At 39.3% G+C, this 18675-nt stretch overlaps 1 protein-coding gene across 2 annotated transcripts; it reads right to left on the bottom strand.

Annotated features, from left to right (window-relative positions):
- Positions 1-1372: 1372 nt before the first annotated feature.
- LOC130216209 (aminoacylase-1A) lies at positions 1373-17792 on the bottom strand. 2 transcript variants are annotated; one of them, XM_056448105.1, is made up of 16 exons: positions 17610-17792; positions 14669-14812; positions 13995-14059; positions 12258-12362; positions 12091-12185; positions 11913-11989; positions 10824-10913; positions 10661-10717; positions 10141-10214; positions 9244-9293; positions 8894-9038; positions 8252-8320; positions 4947-5026; positions 4811-4871; positions 2871-3047; positions 1373-1459 (listed from the first exon to the last, which is right to left on the bottom strand). In XM_056448105.1, the coding sequence occupies exons 2-15, from the start codon at positions 14796-14798 to the stop codon at positions 2883-2885; spliced, it is 1263 nt and encodes a 420-aa protein (XP_056304080.1). In that variant the 5' UTR covers positions 14799-14812; positions 17610-17792; the 3' UTR covers positions 1373-1459; positions 2871-2882. The 2 variants fall into 2 exon arrangements, with proteins under 2 accessions (XP_056304080.1, XP_056304081.1); XM_056448106.1 differs by lacking the exon at positions 17610-17792 and adding an exon at positions 16374-16397.
- Positions 17793-18675: the final 883 nt, after the last annotated feature.

Here is an 18675-nt window from a genome sequence, read left to right as displayed (position 1 = left end):
GCATATAATACACAATACTGCTAATAATAATAACATTATACAGATGCAGATCGTCATGAATAAACTGAAAAGCCCTCAGACATGATGAAGTGATGAGTGTTTTTTTATTTATGTAGAAAATAATCATTTTTGTAACATTTTAATTCTTTTTCATCTGTAAAGATATTTGTGTATTGCTGTAACTCACTTTAGACCTGCTTTTACTTGGTCAATGGCGCTGTCTATTTCAGCTTTTCAGAATAGTAACACACCAACAATGCACCTTAACACACCTCCTTTCTGGAACACAAATGGATTTGCTACTTAAACAAGGTGTCGCAAAACATGACAATTAGGGTTGCGCTGGTCTGAAAATAGCAACAAATCATGTCATACATGTCTTGCGCCTTATTGCACCGGGTGTATGATAGGGCCCCAAACCTTGGAGGAAACAAGCTGAATTGGGTCCAGTTCTCCTTTGGTCAAACGAACGAAGGGGTGGAGCCAGTGCTTAATTTGTGAATTGCAAGGTCCCGGAACAGATCGGGTTAATGGATCTGGCATATTACTCGAGGACGTATATGTGTCGCGCACGTGGTTGGAGAACGGGTTGGTCGCGGACGAAAGTGAAGTGAGGGAGGGGGATGGCGAGGGTTGGTGCGGTGGATGGCAGAGGGGTGTCGCGGATGAAAGGGAAGAGGGTTGGGGTGTCGTGGAAGAAAGTGAACAGCGGAGGGGGAAGGAGGGGGATCGGTAAAATGAGGTGCCAGATCAGATTTCAGAGCTTCCGGGTGCTGGTAGAGCTGGTTCATGAACTATTGTAATGGATCTCTCATAGAACTTCACAGATTTAGCATTAAACCACTGCAGAAGATGCTGAAATCCTGTTCCAGGTCAAATCAATGAGATTTCTGCTCACCAAACACTAACAATTAGCTGATAAGCAGGAACCTGTTAATTAATGTGACTTCAGCAGTTAATGAAGCAAAATGGTTGAACATAAAGGCCAGTATTTGTATTTTGTTTTTAATTTTACATTACCTGTGTATCTGAGTGGAATTTGTTCTGATGTTCCTGTTTGACCAGTTTCACAGGCTAAAGGCAATCATAAACTTCTCCACCCACTGAAACACATGGACCAGGAAGAGGTTCATTATTTCACCATTTTCTGTCAAACTGACTTTTATTCTGGACTTCTGGACAAAATCAAACAAGGAATCAACAATCGGTTATGAACAGATCAGTTTGTTTCTGAACATGCAGCAGTGAAAATGGCTTCATCAGCTGAACATGATTATAATTGTCCAGTGTGTCAGGAAGACTTCAGTTATTTTATCATGTAGTCACAGTTTCTGTAAAAAGTGTCTTCAACAGTTTTGGAGAATCAAGAATACTCAGGAGGGTCCCGTCTGCAGAAGAACTGATCCTCAAAACTGATCCTCCAGTTAATCTAGCATTGAAAAACTTGTGTGAGTCGTTCCTGAAGGAGAGAAATAAGAGAGGTTCATCAGGATCTGAGGAGATCTGCAGTTTACACAGTGAGAGACTCAAACTCTTCCGTCTGGAGGACAAACAGCCTGTGTGTTTAGTGTGCAGAGATTCAGAGAAACACCTCAAACACACATTCAAACCCATCAGTGAAGTGGAAATATGGTAAGATATATATATGAGAATAAAAATGGCCGAAATAATCAAACATAATTGAAATAATATCATAGAAGATGTGTATTATATATGGGTGTTCTTGCAGTATAGTGTTGTATAAGACTGAATGGCTTTATTCTGCAAAAACAACTGGCTGATTGTACATTATCTTATGACACGAGGAGTATCAACAAATCTAAAATATTAGGCACAAAACATTGCTCTGAGCTGTAATAATTTCCTTACTCGACAATTAAATGTAAAGCTTGCAGACAGGAGAATGTTTCAAATGGCTGGACGCAGCCTGCATTTATTTGATCTATTCTACAGTAACTATTAGTTTATTATTTATATAAGAATATTAATATGTATATGAATATATTCACTATTGGCTAATATGATTGGTGATATCCAGATGAGATTGTGTTTTTAGTTTAATCAGTTTTCTGGGAAAAATTTAGCTTGAAATGTTGAGATTGACCAATCAGAATCAAGCATGTAAAGACTAATAAATATACATGAATGTCTCAGTAGCACTCACCTTATATATATATATATATATATATATATATATATATATATATATATATATATATATATATATATATATATATATATATATATATATCCAGGTAGCAGAGAATTCTGGCCCAGATTTGGCATAAATATGGCACAGCAGGCATTCATCCGGCACTGGCACACAGCATGTGAGCCAAACATGGCCCTGGTTTGGCAGAGGTGGCATCGTCTTTAAAGCGGCACACAGCACTTGGGCCACATGTAAAATGTAGTATTTGGCTCAGATGTTATAATTGATATGTGGGCCATGTGAGTTCTTGACCCACATTTAAAATACATCTTTATTATTTTCAAATAAATAAAAATTCTACCAATCAGGACGCTTTGAGAAAAAGCTGAAAAAGCTAACTGTGTAGTATAGTATATTATAAGTCTAATTATACATCACCCATACATATTTTCAATATATAACCATACATTTGCATTAAAATCATCTGTATTAAAAATATAATGCATATATGGCAAGCACAGCTACACCGTTTGAGTCTCTGAAAACATTTTCATTTCTCATTTGAGACACAGGCCACCTTACTTCAGTGTGCTAATTAAGACTTAAAAGCATCTCTAAGACATTATTGAATAACTGGGACTCCTGAGTTAAAGCGAACATAAAATGATGATCTCGGTTATATGGGATCAGCTCATATGATTTATGTTATGGCAGATACCTGTACGTGAATCTACAGTTCTCCGCTCAGAGGAGCCATACCGGCGAGAGCAGGAATGAGCCGCTCGTACACCTGGATGCCCTGCAGAAACACCTGCTCGTTCAGGTACTCGTTGTGATCGTGAAGCAGGATGGGGGTGAGATTCATTGGAGAGAAACCAAAGGCAGGAAGACCCACCTACAAAATAAGACAACAACTGAGCTATATAGCACACCATTTAAAGGCACCAAGCATCAAACAAAATCGGAAATTACATCATTTCGAACAAAACGAGGCCAAAACGAAGTTCTTTTTGAGTTTGTTTTGGCAGTTCGATACATCACAACAAAGCCAACTAGCAAACGTTTTAACTCCTAAACATCTTTGTGCTGCCATTGGTCAGTAATGATTACACAATCAGTGGACGTGTTCTGAAAATCCATCCTCTAATACCGTGTTTACACCAGATGTGGTACGCGCAGATGAATCGCGCATAAATAGACGCGTGAACATTTTGAGTTTACTCGCTTCCTTCACGCATCATATCCGCTTTATAACAGATGCGGGTTCAAGTGATGGGCAGGGCTTCTGTCCTTCTGTTCCGGTGACTCTAGCTTCATTGCTAAATGGCTAACATGGATTGTATTGAGAGAATAGCTGTGTTTACATGCTTTAGGAAGGCTGAAAAACAGCGTCGATTCGTTTGGAGCCATGCCTGAGTCCACTAGATCCTTTCAAAGGTGCACCAGCTCTGTGAATTCAAAAACTCCTCTAGAAACTACACCTGGATGACGGAAGCTTTCAGGGGTGCTTCCGACTGAGCCAAGCCCAGTTTGATGAACTGTTATACGGTGTCAGCAGGAGGATTTCCCCCAGGACACCAACAACAGGCGCTACATCATAATCACTCTCTTACAAGAGAGAGCTCCTGATTGGTTAACGTGGCGCGAATGTCGGTTGAAGTTCCGATTTTACAACTCGAGCGATTGGTGCGATACACGCGTACGCGTGTATCGCACCAATCGCTCGAGTTGTAAAATCGGAACTTCAACCGACATTCGCACGCATCACGCCACAGGATGTCTTTTCGTGTCTTTGCATTGACTTAACATGTAAATCACAATTCGTTTCTCAATCCACAGAGGTCAGACTGGAAAATAATATCCAAAACAACAACACTAGCCACAACAATACACTAGAGAGTAGAGTAGTAGAGCTGGTGCAGATGTATCCGCACCTGTACCATCACTCACAGGGAGATTTTGCAGACACACCTGATTTTTCATATTTTTTTCTATTTGAGTACGTACACAGGTGGATTTCTGTGTCTGTCCACGGCAAATATAAAACAATATAGAGGTGTAGTGTTGGTTCTTGTGGAGAAGGCTGTTTGCCAGATGTTGAAACTCAGAAGGATGGTATCAACTTTAAATTGAACGCACTTCATTCCACTCAAGTACTATATATTCTTGTTTGAGAAATAATAGACCAACAAAAAAACGCATCAAAATTAGGATACAAATTTTATCAAACAGAATTCAATCCAAAAACAAGAATCTTTCAATGCAGATGTATGAAGTGGTCAAAAAAAACTGTCCCCCTTCTATCTTTCTGTGTATTGTCATCCCATTTAACACTAGTATTCAGCTTAAAGTGCAATTTAAAGGCTTAACTATGTTAATCAGGTTAACTAGGCAAGTTTAATTAGGCAAGTCATTGGACAATAGTAATTTGTTCTGTAGACAATCAAAAAATATCTATATTTCTTAATAATATTGACAATTTACAATTCAATTTTTACATTTTAAACATGTATTTTTATTCCAGCCATCCTAAAAGAAAACTGTATACCTAACCTCTAATGAAAATGTGCAGTCAGCAATATAATCAAAACATATTAGCACTGTATTTGTCATTACTGTTGTTATTGAATCTTACAGATGGAAGTAAAAGTGACTTACTTCCCTAATGAAGCTACTGTCTGTGGCCGCAGGGAAAATTTCCTTTCTCAGAGTCATGTTCCTGTCAGGAGATGCAGAAAGTCATACACAAGTCTGCAAATGCATGCTCACACAACTGAGCGTAGTTTCCCCTCACATTGCTTTACAGGTGGAGCTGAAGGCTTGCCACCAGGGGTCGCTCTCATCTGTGGATGTCAAGTTCTGGTCTGTGTTTTTCTGCAGAGAAGAGAAAATGATGAAGATCAGCCTTATATCAATCACATAAACACCTTAATCAAAATGACTGAGCTCAATCTGAAAGAAATTTCGATCTGATTGGAAAGAGTGATTTATTCCAAATATAATACGCTTCAACACCAAAAAAAATCGGACATATGTGCGGTGCACTCCCAACAAACACACAACGTTGCCTCAATGTAGCGACCTTCCTACAACGTTGTACCAACCTTGTAAAAGAGAAGAGAAAATGATGAAGATCAGCCTTAAAAAAACACACAGTGTTGATAGGAGTAACAAAAGGCTCAATACTAGGACCATTGTGAGATGTTTTTAAAAGTTACGTTTTTATGGTTATGCTGCCAATATCAGGCTGTTTCACGAGTTCACACTTGCAATAGTTTCAGAATAAAGCGTATTTGGCGTGCTGTCCGGGGAGAGGGCTCTGAGCTCGGGGAAGACACCCAAACTCGAGTTATTCCTCTTATCAGGAAACAGAGGAATTGGGATTCGAGCGAAGTATCTAGCCCGGCCCCAGAACGCTCCCCCCGGGATTGTAATGCTTAAGAGGTGAGGTGACGGGGTGGTGGAGGGATGCTAAAGTCGTGAGATGCTGCAGGTAAGACAGCTTTGGTATATATAGGGGTTTGGTCAAGAACTGATTGGATAATAGAATAATTGTCAATGACGTATTTGATACTGAAACTTCTGCGCGTGCTCCTCCCCAAATTTGTTTATAAAACATCACTTATTTCTTTGAGAGCAGACAAAACACCAGTAGTGGAAAGAGTACTGAAAAATCATACTCAAGTAAAAGTACCATTACTTGGCTAAAATATTGTGCAAGTGGGGTAAAAGTATCGGCTGTAAATATTACTCAAAGTATGAGTAAAAGGTAAGCCTTTCAAAAGTACTCAAGAGTAGTGAGTATTACGCTGTTAAAAACAGATGTGTGTACATATGATATGTGGATATGTGTAAACGTAACATTCTGTAGTGTATCTAGGCGCACAACATCATAAGACGTTATTATTAGGTTAGATTTAGGTTTTGACGTCAGGTGACTAAAATTCAATGTCTAGCCAGCGTCTAAGGACAATGTTATTTTGATGTCCAATAATGATGTCAAATGACGTTGATATTTGGTCAATTTTAGGTTGTCAGAAAGTAAACAAAATCCAACGTCGATCCAACATCTAAAATCAACATCATACTGACGTCAAATACTGACATTTATTCATCAGGTATGGCAACCAAAATCCAACGTCTGATAAATGTCAATAGTGGTAACGTTTACACAACGTCAAGCTGTTACATTATTAGACGTTGATATTTGGTTAGTTTTAGGTTGGACGTTGGACATTGATGTCAGCCCTGATACTGAGTTCTGACGTCAACTCGATTTTTATTTCTAAACAAAATGCAACGTCCCCATGACGTTAGGGTACAACGTCAATCTGACGTCATGTTGACGTCTTGTGCCTGCTGGGTGTTTAAGGCCATTTCGGTCATCATACAGTAAACATCCGTCATCTGCTCATCAGTAACATGCATCTAAACAGTCTCTGGATCAATGTGTGTAAAGATTTTGGACATCTTCTTGGACACTTTTAATGCTTCCAAACAGTTTGCTGCAATTATAAATCGCCCATGTCTTGAGGTACTTCATTATGATGTGATTTACCTTCTATGTGTGATTTGATTGGTCTCGCAGGACTGAATTTTCTAATCCACAGAGACAAGAAAAAGTAAAGTAGTGACTCCAGGTTGAAAGAAAGTAGTGGACGACCGCTGTACAACATTTCCTCGTCATCAATGAATCAGTTTAAATTTCAACAGAGCGGTCGGCGTCTCATTCAACAACGACCGAGGAGACGTGAGTATTGCTTTATTTCTTCTTGCCAAATAAGTCATCAGTGGTCATTTGTGTAGTCCTGCTGTGTCAAGATCTGATCTGTCCTCTCTTGTTCACTGCCTGTGTTGACTTGTGGCTGCTGTGGATCCATCTCTGAACTGGATTCTCTGTTGGATTTGTTTCTTTCTCTGACTGCGTTCTCCATACTACGCCTGGCCTTCGGCTGCACTCCACGTCCTGCTATATCCTCCAGTCCATTAATATATAATAAAGTCTGATTAATTACATTTGTGTGGCGTTTTACACTTAAAAGTGTACATATGCAGTTATTACATTTAAAGGGAAAATGAATAAACAATATTTAAAATAATTACTGATTATCCTGTATTCTCGGCAGTACTGATAAACTGCAAGGAAAAAAGCATTATTACATGTAGTAAGAACGTCGCTCAAGGTTGCTGAATGTCACAGGACAACGTTGCTACAGCCTTCTCTCTGTAGCGAGCACGTAAGTGGTGACTTCACTAGGCTTGGGCAGTAATACGGTAATATGGTATACCGCGGGATCTAAAAAAAGCAACGGTGTCAGTTTCAATACGGTTATACCGTCATAAAAAACAATGCACTTATATAAATATTATTTATTTAATGCCTACAAATACGTGTGTGTGAATGCCATCACGGGACAGTGTGGAGGAGAGAGAGGTGAGGTAAGATAGCGAGTCGCGCACCAAGTGACCTGGTCTCAAAAAAAACCCAACCTCTGCAGTTTGGCAGTATTTCGGGTTTCGAGACGTGGTAAATATGAACTAGAGGTCTGCATTCCCGCTGCTGTACCGCGGGAGCCGCGGGACCGACCAGATTGCTTGCGGTGCAGGAATAAATTTCTGAATAAAGTGCGGGTGCAGTCGGTAACGCTGGTGTAATATAAACTCCTGAGCGATATGAGAGGGTTATGTGTTATAGAGCTGTTAAGAGAGCGTCCCGCGCAGATCTCTAATACGAACAAGACAAACAGGTGACCGCGAACCTAAGGTCGCATATACGGTATTCAGTTTCTGAATGGTTTAGGCACAAGCCAACAGTTTGGTGACGCTGTCTGAGCCCTACATCATATTCTTTTATTATGCGCGGTAATACCGGATACCGACGTAAAATTGGGAGGAGGTTTGACGGTATCAAGAGTTGGATACCGCCCAAGCCTAGATGGACCCTGCATAAAATAATTGTAACTTTGCATTGTCTCTTGTGCATAACAACACCAGTCTGGCTAATGTTAAAGTAAATAGACTGATTTGGTCTTCATGAAATAACCAGAGATTACAGCAGCTGAAATAGTGTTTCGTGTTGGGTGTAAAATTAAATCTGACCTGTGCAAAGTCATAAGTCACGTCTTCACCGGCTTCTCTACACCAGACTTTAATCTGCTCCTCAAACTCCTGCAAGATGAAGGAATTAGAGAAGACATTTAATGAAACAATCAGTTTAAAGTGAATGAACGAATGGATGGATGAATGAATGGATGGATGATTGGATGAATGCATAAATGAATGGAGGGATTGATGGCTGAATGAATGAATGCATGCATGAAAGGATGAAAAGCTGGATGAATGAATGGATGAATGCATAAATGAATGGATGGATTGATGGATGAATGAATGCATGAATAAATGGATGAACGAATGAATGGATGGATGAATGCATAAATTAATGGATGGATTGATGGATGAATAGATGGATCAATGCATAAATGGATGAATAAATGGATGGATGAATGGATGGATAAATGCATAAATGAATGGATGAATGAATGGATGGATGGATGGATGAATGAATGGAAGAATAGATGGATGAATGAATGAATGAATTGATGAATGGATGGATGAATGGATGGATGAATGCATAAATGAATGGATGGGTAGATGGATAATTGGATGGATGGGTGAGTGAATGGATGGATGAATGCATAAATTAATGGATAGATTGATGGATGAATGAATGCAAACACAGACCTGCAGGTTAACAGTAGGAGGGATTCTCAAGTCAAAGCTGACGTCCATTTCTGCAGGAACCACATTATAAGCGACGCCTCCTTTGACCATGGTCATGTTAATAGTGGTGACGTCTCCCAGTGTGAAACACTCACTGGTGTTCAGTCTGAAAACACACACATGCACGCACGCATGCACGCACGCACGCACGCACACACACACACACACACACACACACACACACACACACACACGCACACACACACACACACACACACGCACACACACACACACACACACACACAGACCAGTGTTTCTTCATGTTCAGCAGCTCTGCTTTAACCAAAAGTCAACTTCTGAGGAAAGCTCACCGCTGTTTCTCCTTCTCTCTGAACTCCAGGAAAGAGTTTATAACTCGCCGCTGTGGACACGAGAAACAGACGAGGCAGAATTCATTATAAAGATATATGAAAAACACTGATATATTGTTAGAAATTAAAACACATCCTTCCCTGTGAATGTATTTTAAAATGTCATTTATTTTTGTTATTTAAAGCTGAATTTTTAGCATCGATACTCGCAGTCTTCAGTGCTTTAGAATCAAATATATATGATTTCAGGATAAAAATAATCTAATCTAACAAATTCTGCTCATTTTCATTAACATTAGAAACAAATTGTGCTTTTTAATATTATTGTGAAAATGTGAAACATGTCATAGGATTGTTTCTTAACAGAAATAAAACATTTATTCATTCATTCATTTTCTTTTCGGCTTAGTCTCTTTATTAATCTGGAATGAACAGCGGAATGAACCACCAACCTACCAAGCACGTTTTACACAGCAGGTTCCCTTGCAGCTGCAACCCATCACTGGGAAACACCCATACACTCTCATTCACACACATACACAATCGGCCAATTTAGCTTATCCAATTCCCCTATAGCGCATGTGTTTGGGAAACCGGAGCACCCGGAGGAAACCCACGCCAACATCAGGAGAGCATGCGAACTCCACACAGAAATGCCAACTGACCCAGCCGATACTTGAACCAGTGACCTAGCTAAAACAGCATTCATTCATTCATTTTCTTTTTTGCTCAGTCCCTTTATTAATCTGGGGTCACCACAGCGGAATGAACCGCCGATCAGATTAAATCTAATAGTAAAATATTAATGGCCTTTTTAAAATGAACAGTGAAACGACACTTCACATGGTCTGCCTGCAGCTCCAGATTTGATCATGTTTATTCTCTGAACACACTCACTAATTTCTCTGCTGCTGTGTTTTCCACAAACCTGGAACCATGACCTGGACTTCCAGGACAGCGGACGGTGATCCCTGCAGCACAGAGCACACATTCATTCACATATAAACACACACATGCTGGTATTAGTGCTTTACAGGGACTCTCCATAGGCATAATGCAGTTTATACTGTATAAATCACTACTTATATGGCCCTATCACACCCCATACCTAAAACTAACCCTCTCAGAAAAAGTGGCAAAATCTGAACATCAAAAGACCCCATTTAATAGTTTTTAATAATTAAAAAATTTAATAATTAGATAATAAATTAAATAATTTTTAAGTGTTTTGAATTACAAGAGCATCAGACATGTCCTCATAAACCATCATAATAGAGGACAACTAGGTCATACCCATGTCATTATACAAATTTCTGTACACCACCAAAACCAGTACACACACACGCGCACGCACACACACGCACGCACGCACGCGCACGCACGCACACACACACACACACACACAGGTGGTACTCACACCAGAGGTTTCTTTCTCCATAGAAAACAGTATAAGCATTGGTGGGGTTTGCCAATCCTGAAAAAAACACTGTTTTTAGTGGTTTAACATGTTTGAGAAAATCTTAGTGTAGCACTAAAGTGACTACAGGCACTAAAACACTGAATTTACACTCTGAATTCACCTTCATCAAGAGCTAAACCGATGTTCAGCTTCTGAAATTCTGTATGCTTCACAAACGCTTTCATTCCTTTTTCACCACCGACCTCCTCATCTGTCAAGAACATTCAAAACACCATCAGTTTAAGGGCTACACTCTACTAAAAAAGAAAAATGTATACAATATATCAGGGGCACCTGCAGGATTTTATTCCAAAGTACGCACAAATTCAGCACCGCCCCACCCCCTTCCCCCAATCATGTCAAGAAACAATGATGCTAAAGGGCATTCACAAACACTGAAAAATACAGTAGAGCAGTGACACTGTACAAATAAAACCTACAGTGCTTAATGGTTTTACATAAGTCTAGCAATAATCAGATGCACACATTTAATGAGCCAATGTTAATAAACTGTATAGTCTTCATCATTCACTCATTCATTTTCCTTTGGCTTAGTCCCTTATTTCTCAGGGGTCGCCACAATGGAATGAACTGCCAACTATTCCTGCATTTGTTTTTTTACGAAGCGGATGCCCTTCCAGCCGCAACGTAGAACCCATACACTCACATTCACACACACTCTCATATACCACGGCCAATTAAATCCACTAATACCGCATGTGTTTGGACTGTGGGGGAAATCAGAGCACCAAGAGGAAACCCACACCAACAAGGGGAGAACATGCAAACTCCACACAGAAATGCCAACTGGCCCAGTCGAGGCTCCATATATTTACAGAAATACAATTAAAGTTAGAAAGGTGATTTCTAATGCCTGAATACTTTAAACTGACTTAAATGATCAAAACATGCATAAAATAATTAATGTTTTGGTAACTTTATGGTTAAACATTCCAGTGATTCCATAAACCACTAGTGTTTTCAAACGTGGCTCCTGGTCAATTATAATACTGATTCAAGACTGCAGATAATGCGATGAGACTATTGCACAAGATGCTGAAATGTATATTTACAACAACATAATATTATGAACAAAATCACATAAGGCCTGAAGGCAAATGGTTATGAAGTGTTTCCGCTTCAGTTCAGTACATAAATCTACGTAAGAATGGTTTAACAAATAAATGCGAAGATTATGGTGAGGTCTGACCTGGGACAAATGTTAAATGGATAGTTCGAGAAAATCTCTTCCCAGCCGCCTTCAGTCTGCGAATGGCTTCAATGTACCTGCAGGGGAAAATGAATGAGAACACTGCTGTATGACCTGTAATTTAACAGAAGTAAACATCACTATTGCTTAAATCAAACCCTATTGCTTTTAAACTCACTGTATGGTGACAGATTTCATATCCTGAGCTCCTCTGGCGTAGATGTTGCCGTCCGCATCTTTCACAGCAGCGAATGGATGATGTTTCCAGTGCTCCTGCAGCAGAAGAACATACAGTGATGTGACGTGTTGTTAATCAGTGCAGAGACGGATGCGTTTTAGCTTTACCTCATACACAGGAACCACATCAGTGTGTGAGTTCAGCACCAAAGATTTGAGCTCTGGCCTGGAGCCGATCCAGGAGATGATGGCAACCACTCGACCGGGACACACCTGAGTGACAGAGATTAATATGTGAACCAGAACAAGATGGACACGCTAAAAAAAGATGAGTATTAAAAGGTTCTCTGCACTTAGTAATAGCTCTTTTTTAAACCATACAATCACCAAAAAAAATGTTATGCTGACACGGTGCTTTGTGTGAATTCAGTGCTCTTTATTTCCCGCCTTTTTTTTTCAAATCTGTAACTGACAAAAAAAGCTCATAGGTTCTTTATATCATGCTTTTTGGGACAAGCCTGGATATATTCCTAGGTAGGCATCCAGGAGCCATTTGAATCAGCTGTCTGATCCACCTTGGCTGTTTCTTTCGATGTGGAGAAGCAGCGGCTCTACTCTGAGTTTCTCCCGGGTGACAGAGCTCTATCTATAAGGCCCTGTCTATAAGGGTGCGCCCTGTTGCCCAGTAAAGGAAACTCATTTAAGCTGCTCGTATCCGAGATCTTATCCTTTCAGTCATGGCCCAAAGTTCGTGATTATAGGTGAGAGTAGGAACATAGATTGACCGGTAAACTGAGAGCTTTGCCTTTCGGCTCAGCTTCTTTACCACAACAGACAAGTACATCATTCACATTACTGCTGCCACTGCACTGATCTGCCTGTCAATCTCACACTCCATCCTTTCCTCACTCGTGAACAAAACCCCAAGATACTTGAACTCCCCCACCTGGGGTAAGGACTTTCCTAAAACCTGGAGATGGCAAACCACCTTTTTTTCCAGTGGAGAACCATGGCCTTGGACTTGGAGGTGCTGATTCTCATCCCTGCCGCATCACATTTGGCAGCAAACCATTTCAGTGCAAGCTAAAGGTCAACATCCAATGAAGCCAACATCATCTGCGAATAACCAGACCCCCTAAAATTATGAACCGAACCGGTAACCCTGGACAAAGGGCAACCCTGCCAGAGATCAACATGCACTGGAAACAAGTCTGACTTATTGCTGGCAATGCAAACCAAACTCCTGCTCTGTTCATACAGGGACCTTAACAGAGCCCTCCCAGAGCACTGCCCACAGAATGCCATGAGGGACAAGGTCGAAAGCCTTCTCCAAGTCCACAAAACACATGTGGACTGGTTGGGCATACTCCCATGAACCCTCGAGCACCCTGGTGAGGGTATAGAGCTGATCCAGTGTACCACTGCCTGGACGAAATCCACATTGTTCCTCCTGGATCTGAGGTTCAACCATCATCCAGATCCTCCTCTCCAGTACCCTGGCATAAACATTTCCAAGGAGTGTGATCCCCCTATAGTTGGAACACCCCCTCTTAAAAATGAGAACCACCACTGCAGTTGCCCAGTTCAGCGATACTGTCTCCAACCTCAAGCCGATATTGCAGTTATTAATATATAATTTATATATGTTATAAAACTAACCTTAATAATACTTAAATTAAATAAATAAATTCTTTATACTAATATTAAATGGCAATATTAATAAAACAGTTAATTAAAAAATACTTGTAAGGTCCTAAATATTACTTTCAAAGCATGGTTCTGATGAAAAGGGTTCTATTTAGCACCATAAAATTCTAATAATGTTACAAGCTGGAAAACCTTAACTTGGTACAGTTCAGCACCATTATTTCTAGTGTAATATGTTAGGATAGCGTGACTCATCACCTCCACTTTCTTCATGGGTAAAGCGAGCTCCTCCGCCATCCGCTCCAGGAACTTCAGAGCAGCATCTAAAAATGATTGATTGACAAAGTTATTAGACTGATCCTAGACGTGATGCTTTTCAGCTGTGAAGGGCTACATAAACAACTTGTCTTATTCTATCCTACTACTAAGATGATATCAGACACTGTTTTGAACTTTTTTCACCCAAACTAATGAACAATTTTCACACTGCAGTTCGTATTGTACCTAAAGGTACCAAAAGTTTACCTTTTGTAAAGGTACCACCCAAGTTACATCATTTTTACCTTTACTTCAGATAGTGTACATCATTAAACTAGTATCTGAGCAAGCAGGAACAGGTTGTCAAATCTATGTGCAATTAACAAGACAATAGAGTAATAAAACCATCATAAACTTAACATTATATAAGCTAAGGAAACACATAATTGAAAATGAAATAATCGTTTAATTATCAAAATCGAGGTAAAGTGTACAATTAACTAAGGTTTCGATTTTAGGCCTTGCCGCCCAGCCCACTATTCTTAAACATCACAGAAGTAAACATTTATTCTAAAGGTTATCAGCCGTCATAAACCTGCACTGAGATGCTGGAAAACAGTGAATGTTCTGTGTGTGTGTGTGTGTGTGAGAGAGAGAGTGATTCTGTCAGGTACCGTAGTCTGGCTCTGGATGGACGGTCTTCAGACGCAGGTATTCTCTGAACAGAGTCACTGAAGGGTCTTCAGCTTTGGGACCGTCCTGCACTCCTCCACCTCCATTCAGTCCATCTTTATCAGGCAGCATCCCGCACCACTGTCCTGCAGGAGCACAGCGACTATTAGTAACTAATACACACTCTTATTAACTAATGCATGCTCTTATTAACTAATGCACACATCTAATAATAAATACACACTCTTAATAACTAATCCATGCTCTTATTACCTAATAATACATGCTTTACATTAATAAACACTCTTAATAACTAATGCACTTTATTATTAATTAATGAATGCTCTTATTAGGTCAATACAGCATCAATTAGTCTTGGGGATGAGAGAAGTCCTGAGCAGTGACCAGAGGAATTTTGAGACAGTCTACTTGCAGAATAGTGTCCAGGTCACAACATGATGCTGCTGGAGGAAAACTCCTGACTCGCCCCTCCAAAACACCCCAAAGTGGGTCAATAATATTTACATCTGGTGACTGTGCAGGCCATGAAAGATGTTTAACTTCACTTTCACGTTCATCAAACCATTCAGTCACCAGTCCTGCAGTGTGTTTTGGTGCATTATTATGCTGATACATGGCACCTCCTTCAGGATACAATGTTTGAACCACTGGGTACACATGGTCCTCCAGAATGGTTCAGTAGTGCTTGGCAGTGACGAGCCCATCTAGCACAAGTATTGGGCCTAGAAATGCCATGATATTAAAGCCCAGACCATCACTGAGGCACCCCCTATGCTGCACTCTGGATGGTACACTTCTTTGGTGCTTCTCTACACCCTAACTCTCCCGGAAAGACAGGGAAGGTGGACTCATCAGAGAACAATACATGTTTCACATTGCCCACAGCCCAAGAGTTTCTCTGTTGGCATCATTGAAACTGACGTTTGGCACGAGTGACCAAAGGTTTGGGTATAGCAGACCGGTCATGTATATTGAACTTGTGGAGCTCCCGACCAACAGATTTGGTGGACACAGGAGAGTTGAGGTGCACATTTCATTCGGCAGAGAGTTAGGCAGCTGTGGTTTTATGTTTTTTTGAATACAATCCAGGTTAGCACAAGGGGCATCCCTTTCAGACAGGTTCCTCTTGCATCAACAGTTCCTCCTGTTGGATGTGGTTCTTCTTCTTGGTGGTTTTCTGACATCGTGGCTCTTGATAAATCACAAAGACTTACAGTCTTGGTCATCAACAATTTGTCCTCTTTTGAAATTTGATATGTCACCAATAATGCTGTGTGCATTGAGATATATCTATATGTGAAACCTCCAACACTCAATTTGCCAGTGTTTCAGTTTCATTGTCCAACCCCTGTACATACGCACGCACATAGGTACCTGAGTATTGTTGCTGACCATGTCCACCTCTTTATGACCACAGTGTACCCATCTTCTGATGGCTACTTCCAGCAGGATAACACACCATGTCATAAAGCAAGAATCATCTCAGACTGGTTTCTTGAACATGACAATGAGTTCACTGTACTCAAATGGCCTCCACAGTCACCAGATCTCAATCCAATAGAGCACCTTTGGGATGTGGGCGAACGGGAGATTGGCATCATGGATGTGCAGCTGACAAATCTGCAGCAACTTCATGATGCTATCATGTCAATAAAGCCAAAAATCTCTGAGGAATATTTCCAGTACCTTGTTGAATCTATGCCACGAAGAATTAAGGCAGTTCTGAAGGCAAAAGGGGGTCCAACCCGGTACTAGTAAGGAGTACCAAAGTAACAAGTGGTGAGTGTATGATGTATAATATTGCAAATATTAATTTCAAATGTATTTTATTTTCAGTAATCTTCATTAATTCCAAAATGTACTCCTCCAAACTTAAAAAAATGAGCTTATAAAAGAAACAATAATAAATAACCTTTATGTTAACGAGTATGGTAATTGCAAAACTGGCACTGTGTATTTTATGCTCTTTTTTCTCAATGGATTTATGCAAAAAAATAAATTAACAAAGACAATTTCTTTGATCATGATTAACGCATCAACTCGCATGCTTTCCTCATGTGTTGTTTATAAATGTAAAGGCTGCTTACTGAATATATTATGCAACTGTGTTAAGAATAAATCCATCCAAAGAACAAACTAAATAGCTATGCCCTGAGCTTTCAGTAATAATTAAAAACATTTTGAAATTAAAATGTTGAATTGTTTTCAGTTTAGTTTTTTTTAAAGAATTTGAATACTTTTAATACAATTTCTAAACTAAAATAAACTAAATACAACTTATGCAAAATCTTCTTTGGCAGGACTTGTGAGATTTATTCACCCAAATTTATATTAAAACATTTAAACATTCCCATAAAGGGCTCACATATTCGCATTGTCTATTAATAAATATACTCATTCAGCAGACTTGTTTTTAAGGTGTTTTAAAAAGTGACTTGTAATTTATACTATTTAACAATACTTGACAATATACTTTTACAATATACCTGACAAATGTAAAAAGCTCAGTACTTTAATATTATACTTGATGGTGAAAACTAAATTATGGAGCTTTTTAATCTCTAAAACACCGATTAAACACATATAAACTAATTTTTATAAACGTAAATGCACATTTATTTCATCATGACATAACAGTAAACATAACAGCTTTCTAATAAACACTGGTGTCCTGACATTATCCTACAGATCACATTATGCTACCGGTCAAATGTCGCACACGGTAAACACTCATGTAAACGTTTCCTATATTTGTATACAGAAGTAAACAAACCTACAGTGCAGTAAAATTAAAAAGTCGACTCTTCAAGCCTAAGTATGACAGCAACACACATGTCGAGAGCTTAATAATAACAATACATCTATAACACACGTACGAACGACTTGTCTGCCGCTCGACGCTTCAGCATTTGAAGCACTCACCTGCATTTATAACCGTTCTTCTTCTCGTCTGATGCTTTATGGCGGCTTTCAAAATAAAGATGCACTTCCGCCATCTACCGGACCGGTCAAAGTGAGCGAAAGACAGTAATGTGAAAGGGGAGGGAATAATCTAAATTCTTCCTTCTATTAAGCTACTTTCCCTAATACATTTTATATTTGAAAATGATAATTCACGTTCATACAATTAACCGTCTGACTGATATGAAAACATTAACATAGCCTCTTCAGTCAAAGTACAGTGCAATTCAGGCACTGTACTTTGACTGAAGAGGCTATGTTAATGTTTTCATACCTGTAGGCTAACTGTAGCACTGCAAAATAAATCATAAATTTAAATACACGAAATGAATGAATTATTTAAGAAAATACAGATTAGAAACCAGTCAGATTATCTGCCAGTGCAGTAGGATAATTATACTTGGTAAGATTTCTTGAAATAAGGAAACTATGGTAAAGAAAAAAGTCTTAAAATAAGTATTAGCCCATAACGCTTATTTCAAGCAAATTATTTAGTCAAATTATCTGAAAACTAGACTGGTAATTGCTTTTTAAACCATTTGCTTTTCTTATTTTGTGTAAAAAGGTCTTAAAACTAGAGTTACAGAGTATTCCAATTTAAGAATTGGCATTATCAGGGCTGTAGTGATGTGATTAATAATTATATGAACATATGATCTCATACAGCCGTCCCCCACTTTTAAAATGTCCGCTACGCCCCTGGGCATTATATTATCAGTCTTAAAATGCACCAAAGAATTTAAACTTAAAACAAAACCAGGATCACAAATTGTATTAAACCAGGATCACAAATACATATTGTCCACGATTTTAATTAAAATTAAGACTTAATGGTGCGGATAAGTCACATCCCAATCTGTGATGAGGTCCTGAAGAAGGATTAAGGCTCCAGGATTAAGCTTTAATTCCTTCATTCAGCTCTGCATGTCTGATCTTGTGATTCAACTGAGCAAGGCAACCTTGAAGTTCTCGCTCTGCTCCTCTGTAGATTGTCATATTGTCTGATATCATTTATTGAACTTGGCCC

This window comes from Danio aesculapii, chromosome 22, assembly GCF_903798145.1.
Source record: "Danio aesculapii chromosome 22, fDanAes4.1, whole genome shotgun sequence".
Taxonomy (NCBI): Eukaryota; Metazoa; Chordata; class Actinopteri; order Cypriniformes; family Danionidae; genus Danio; species Danio aesculapii.
The sequence above is the reverse complement of the archived record's forward strand: the minus strand, read 5'-3'. Positions and strand labels throughout refer to the sequence as shown.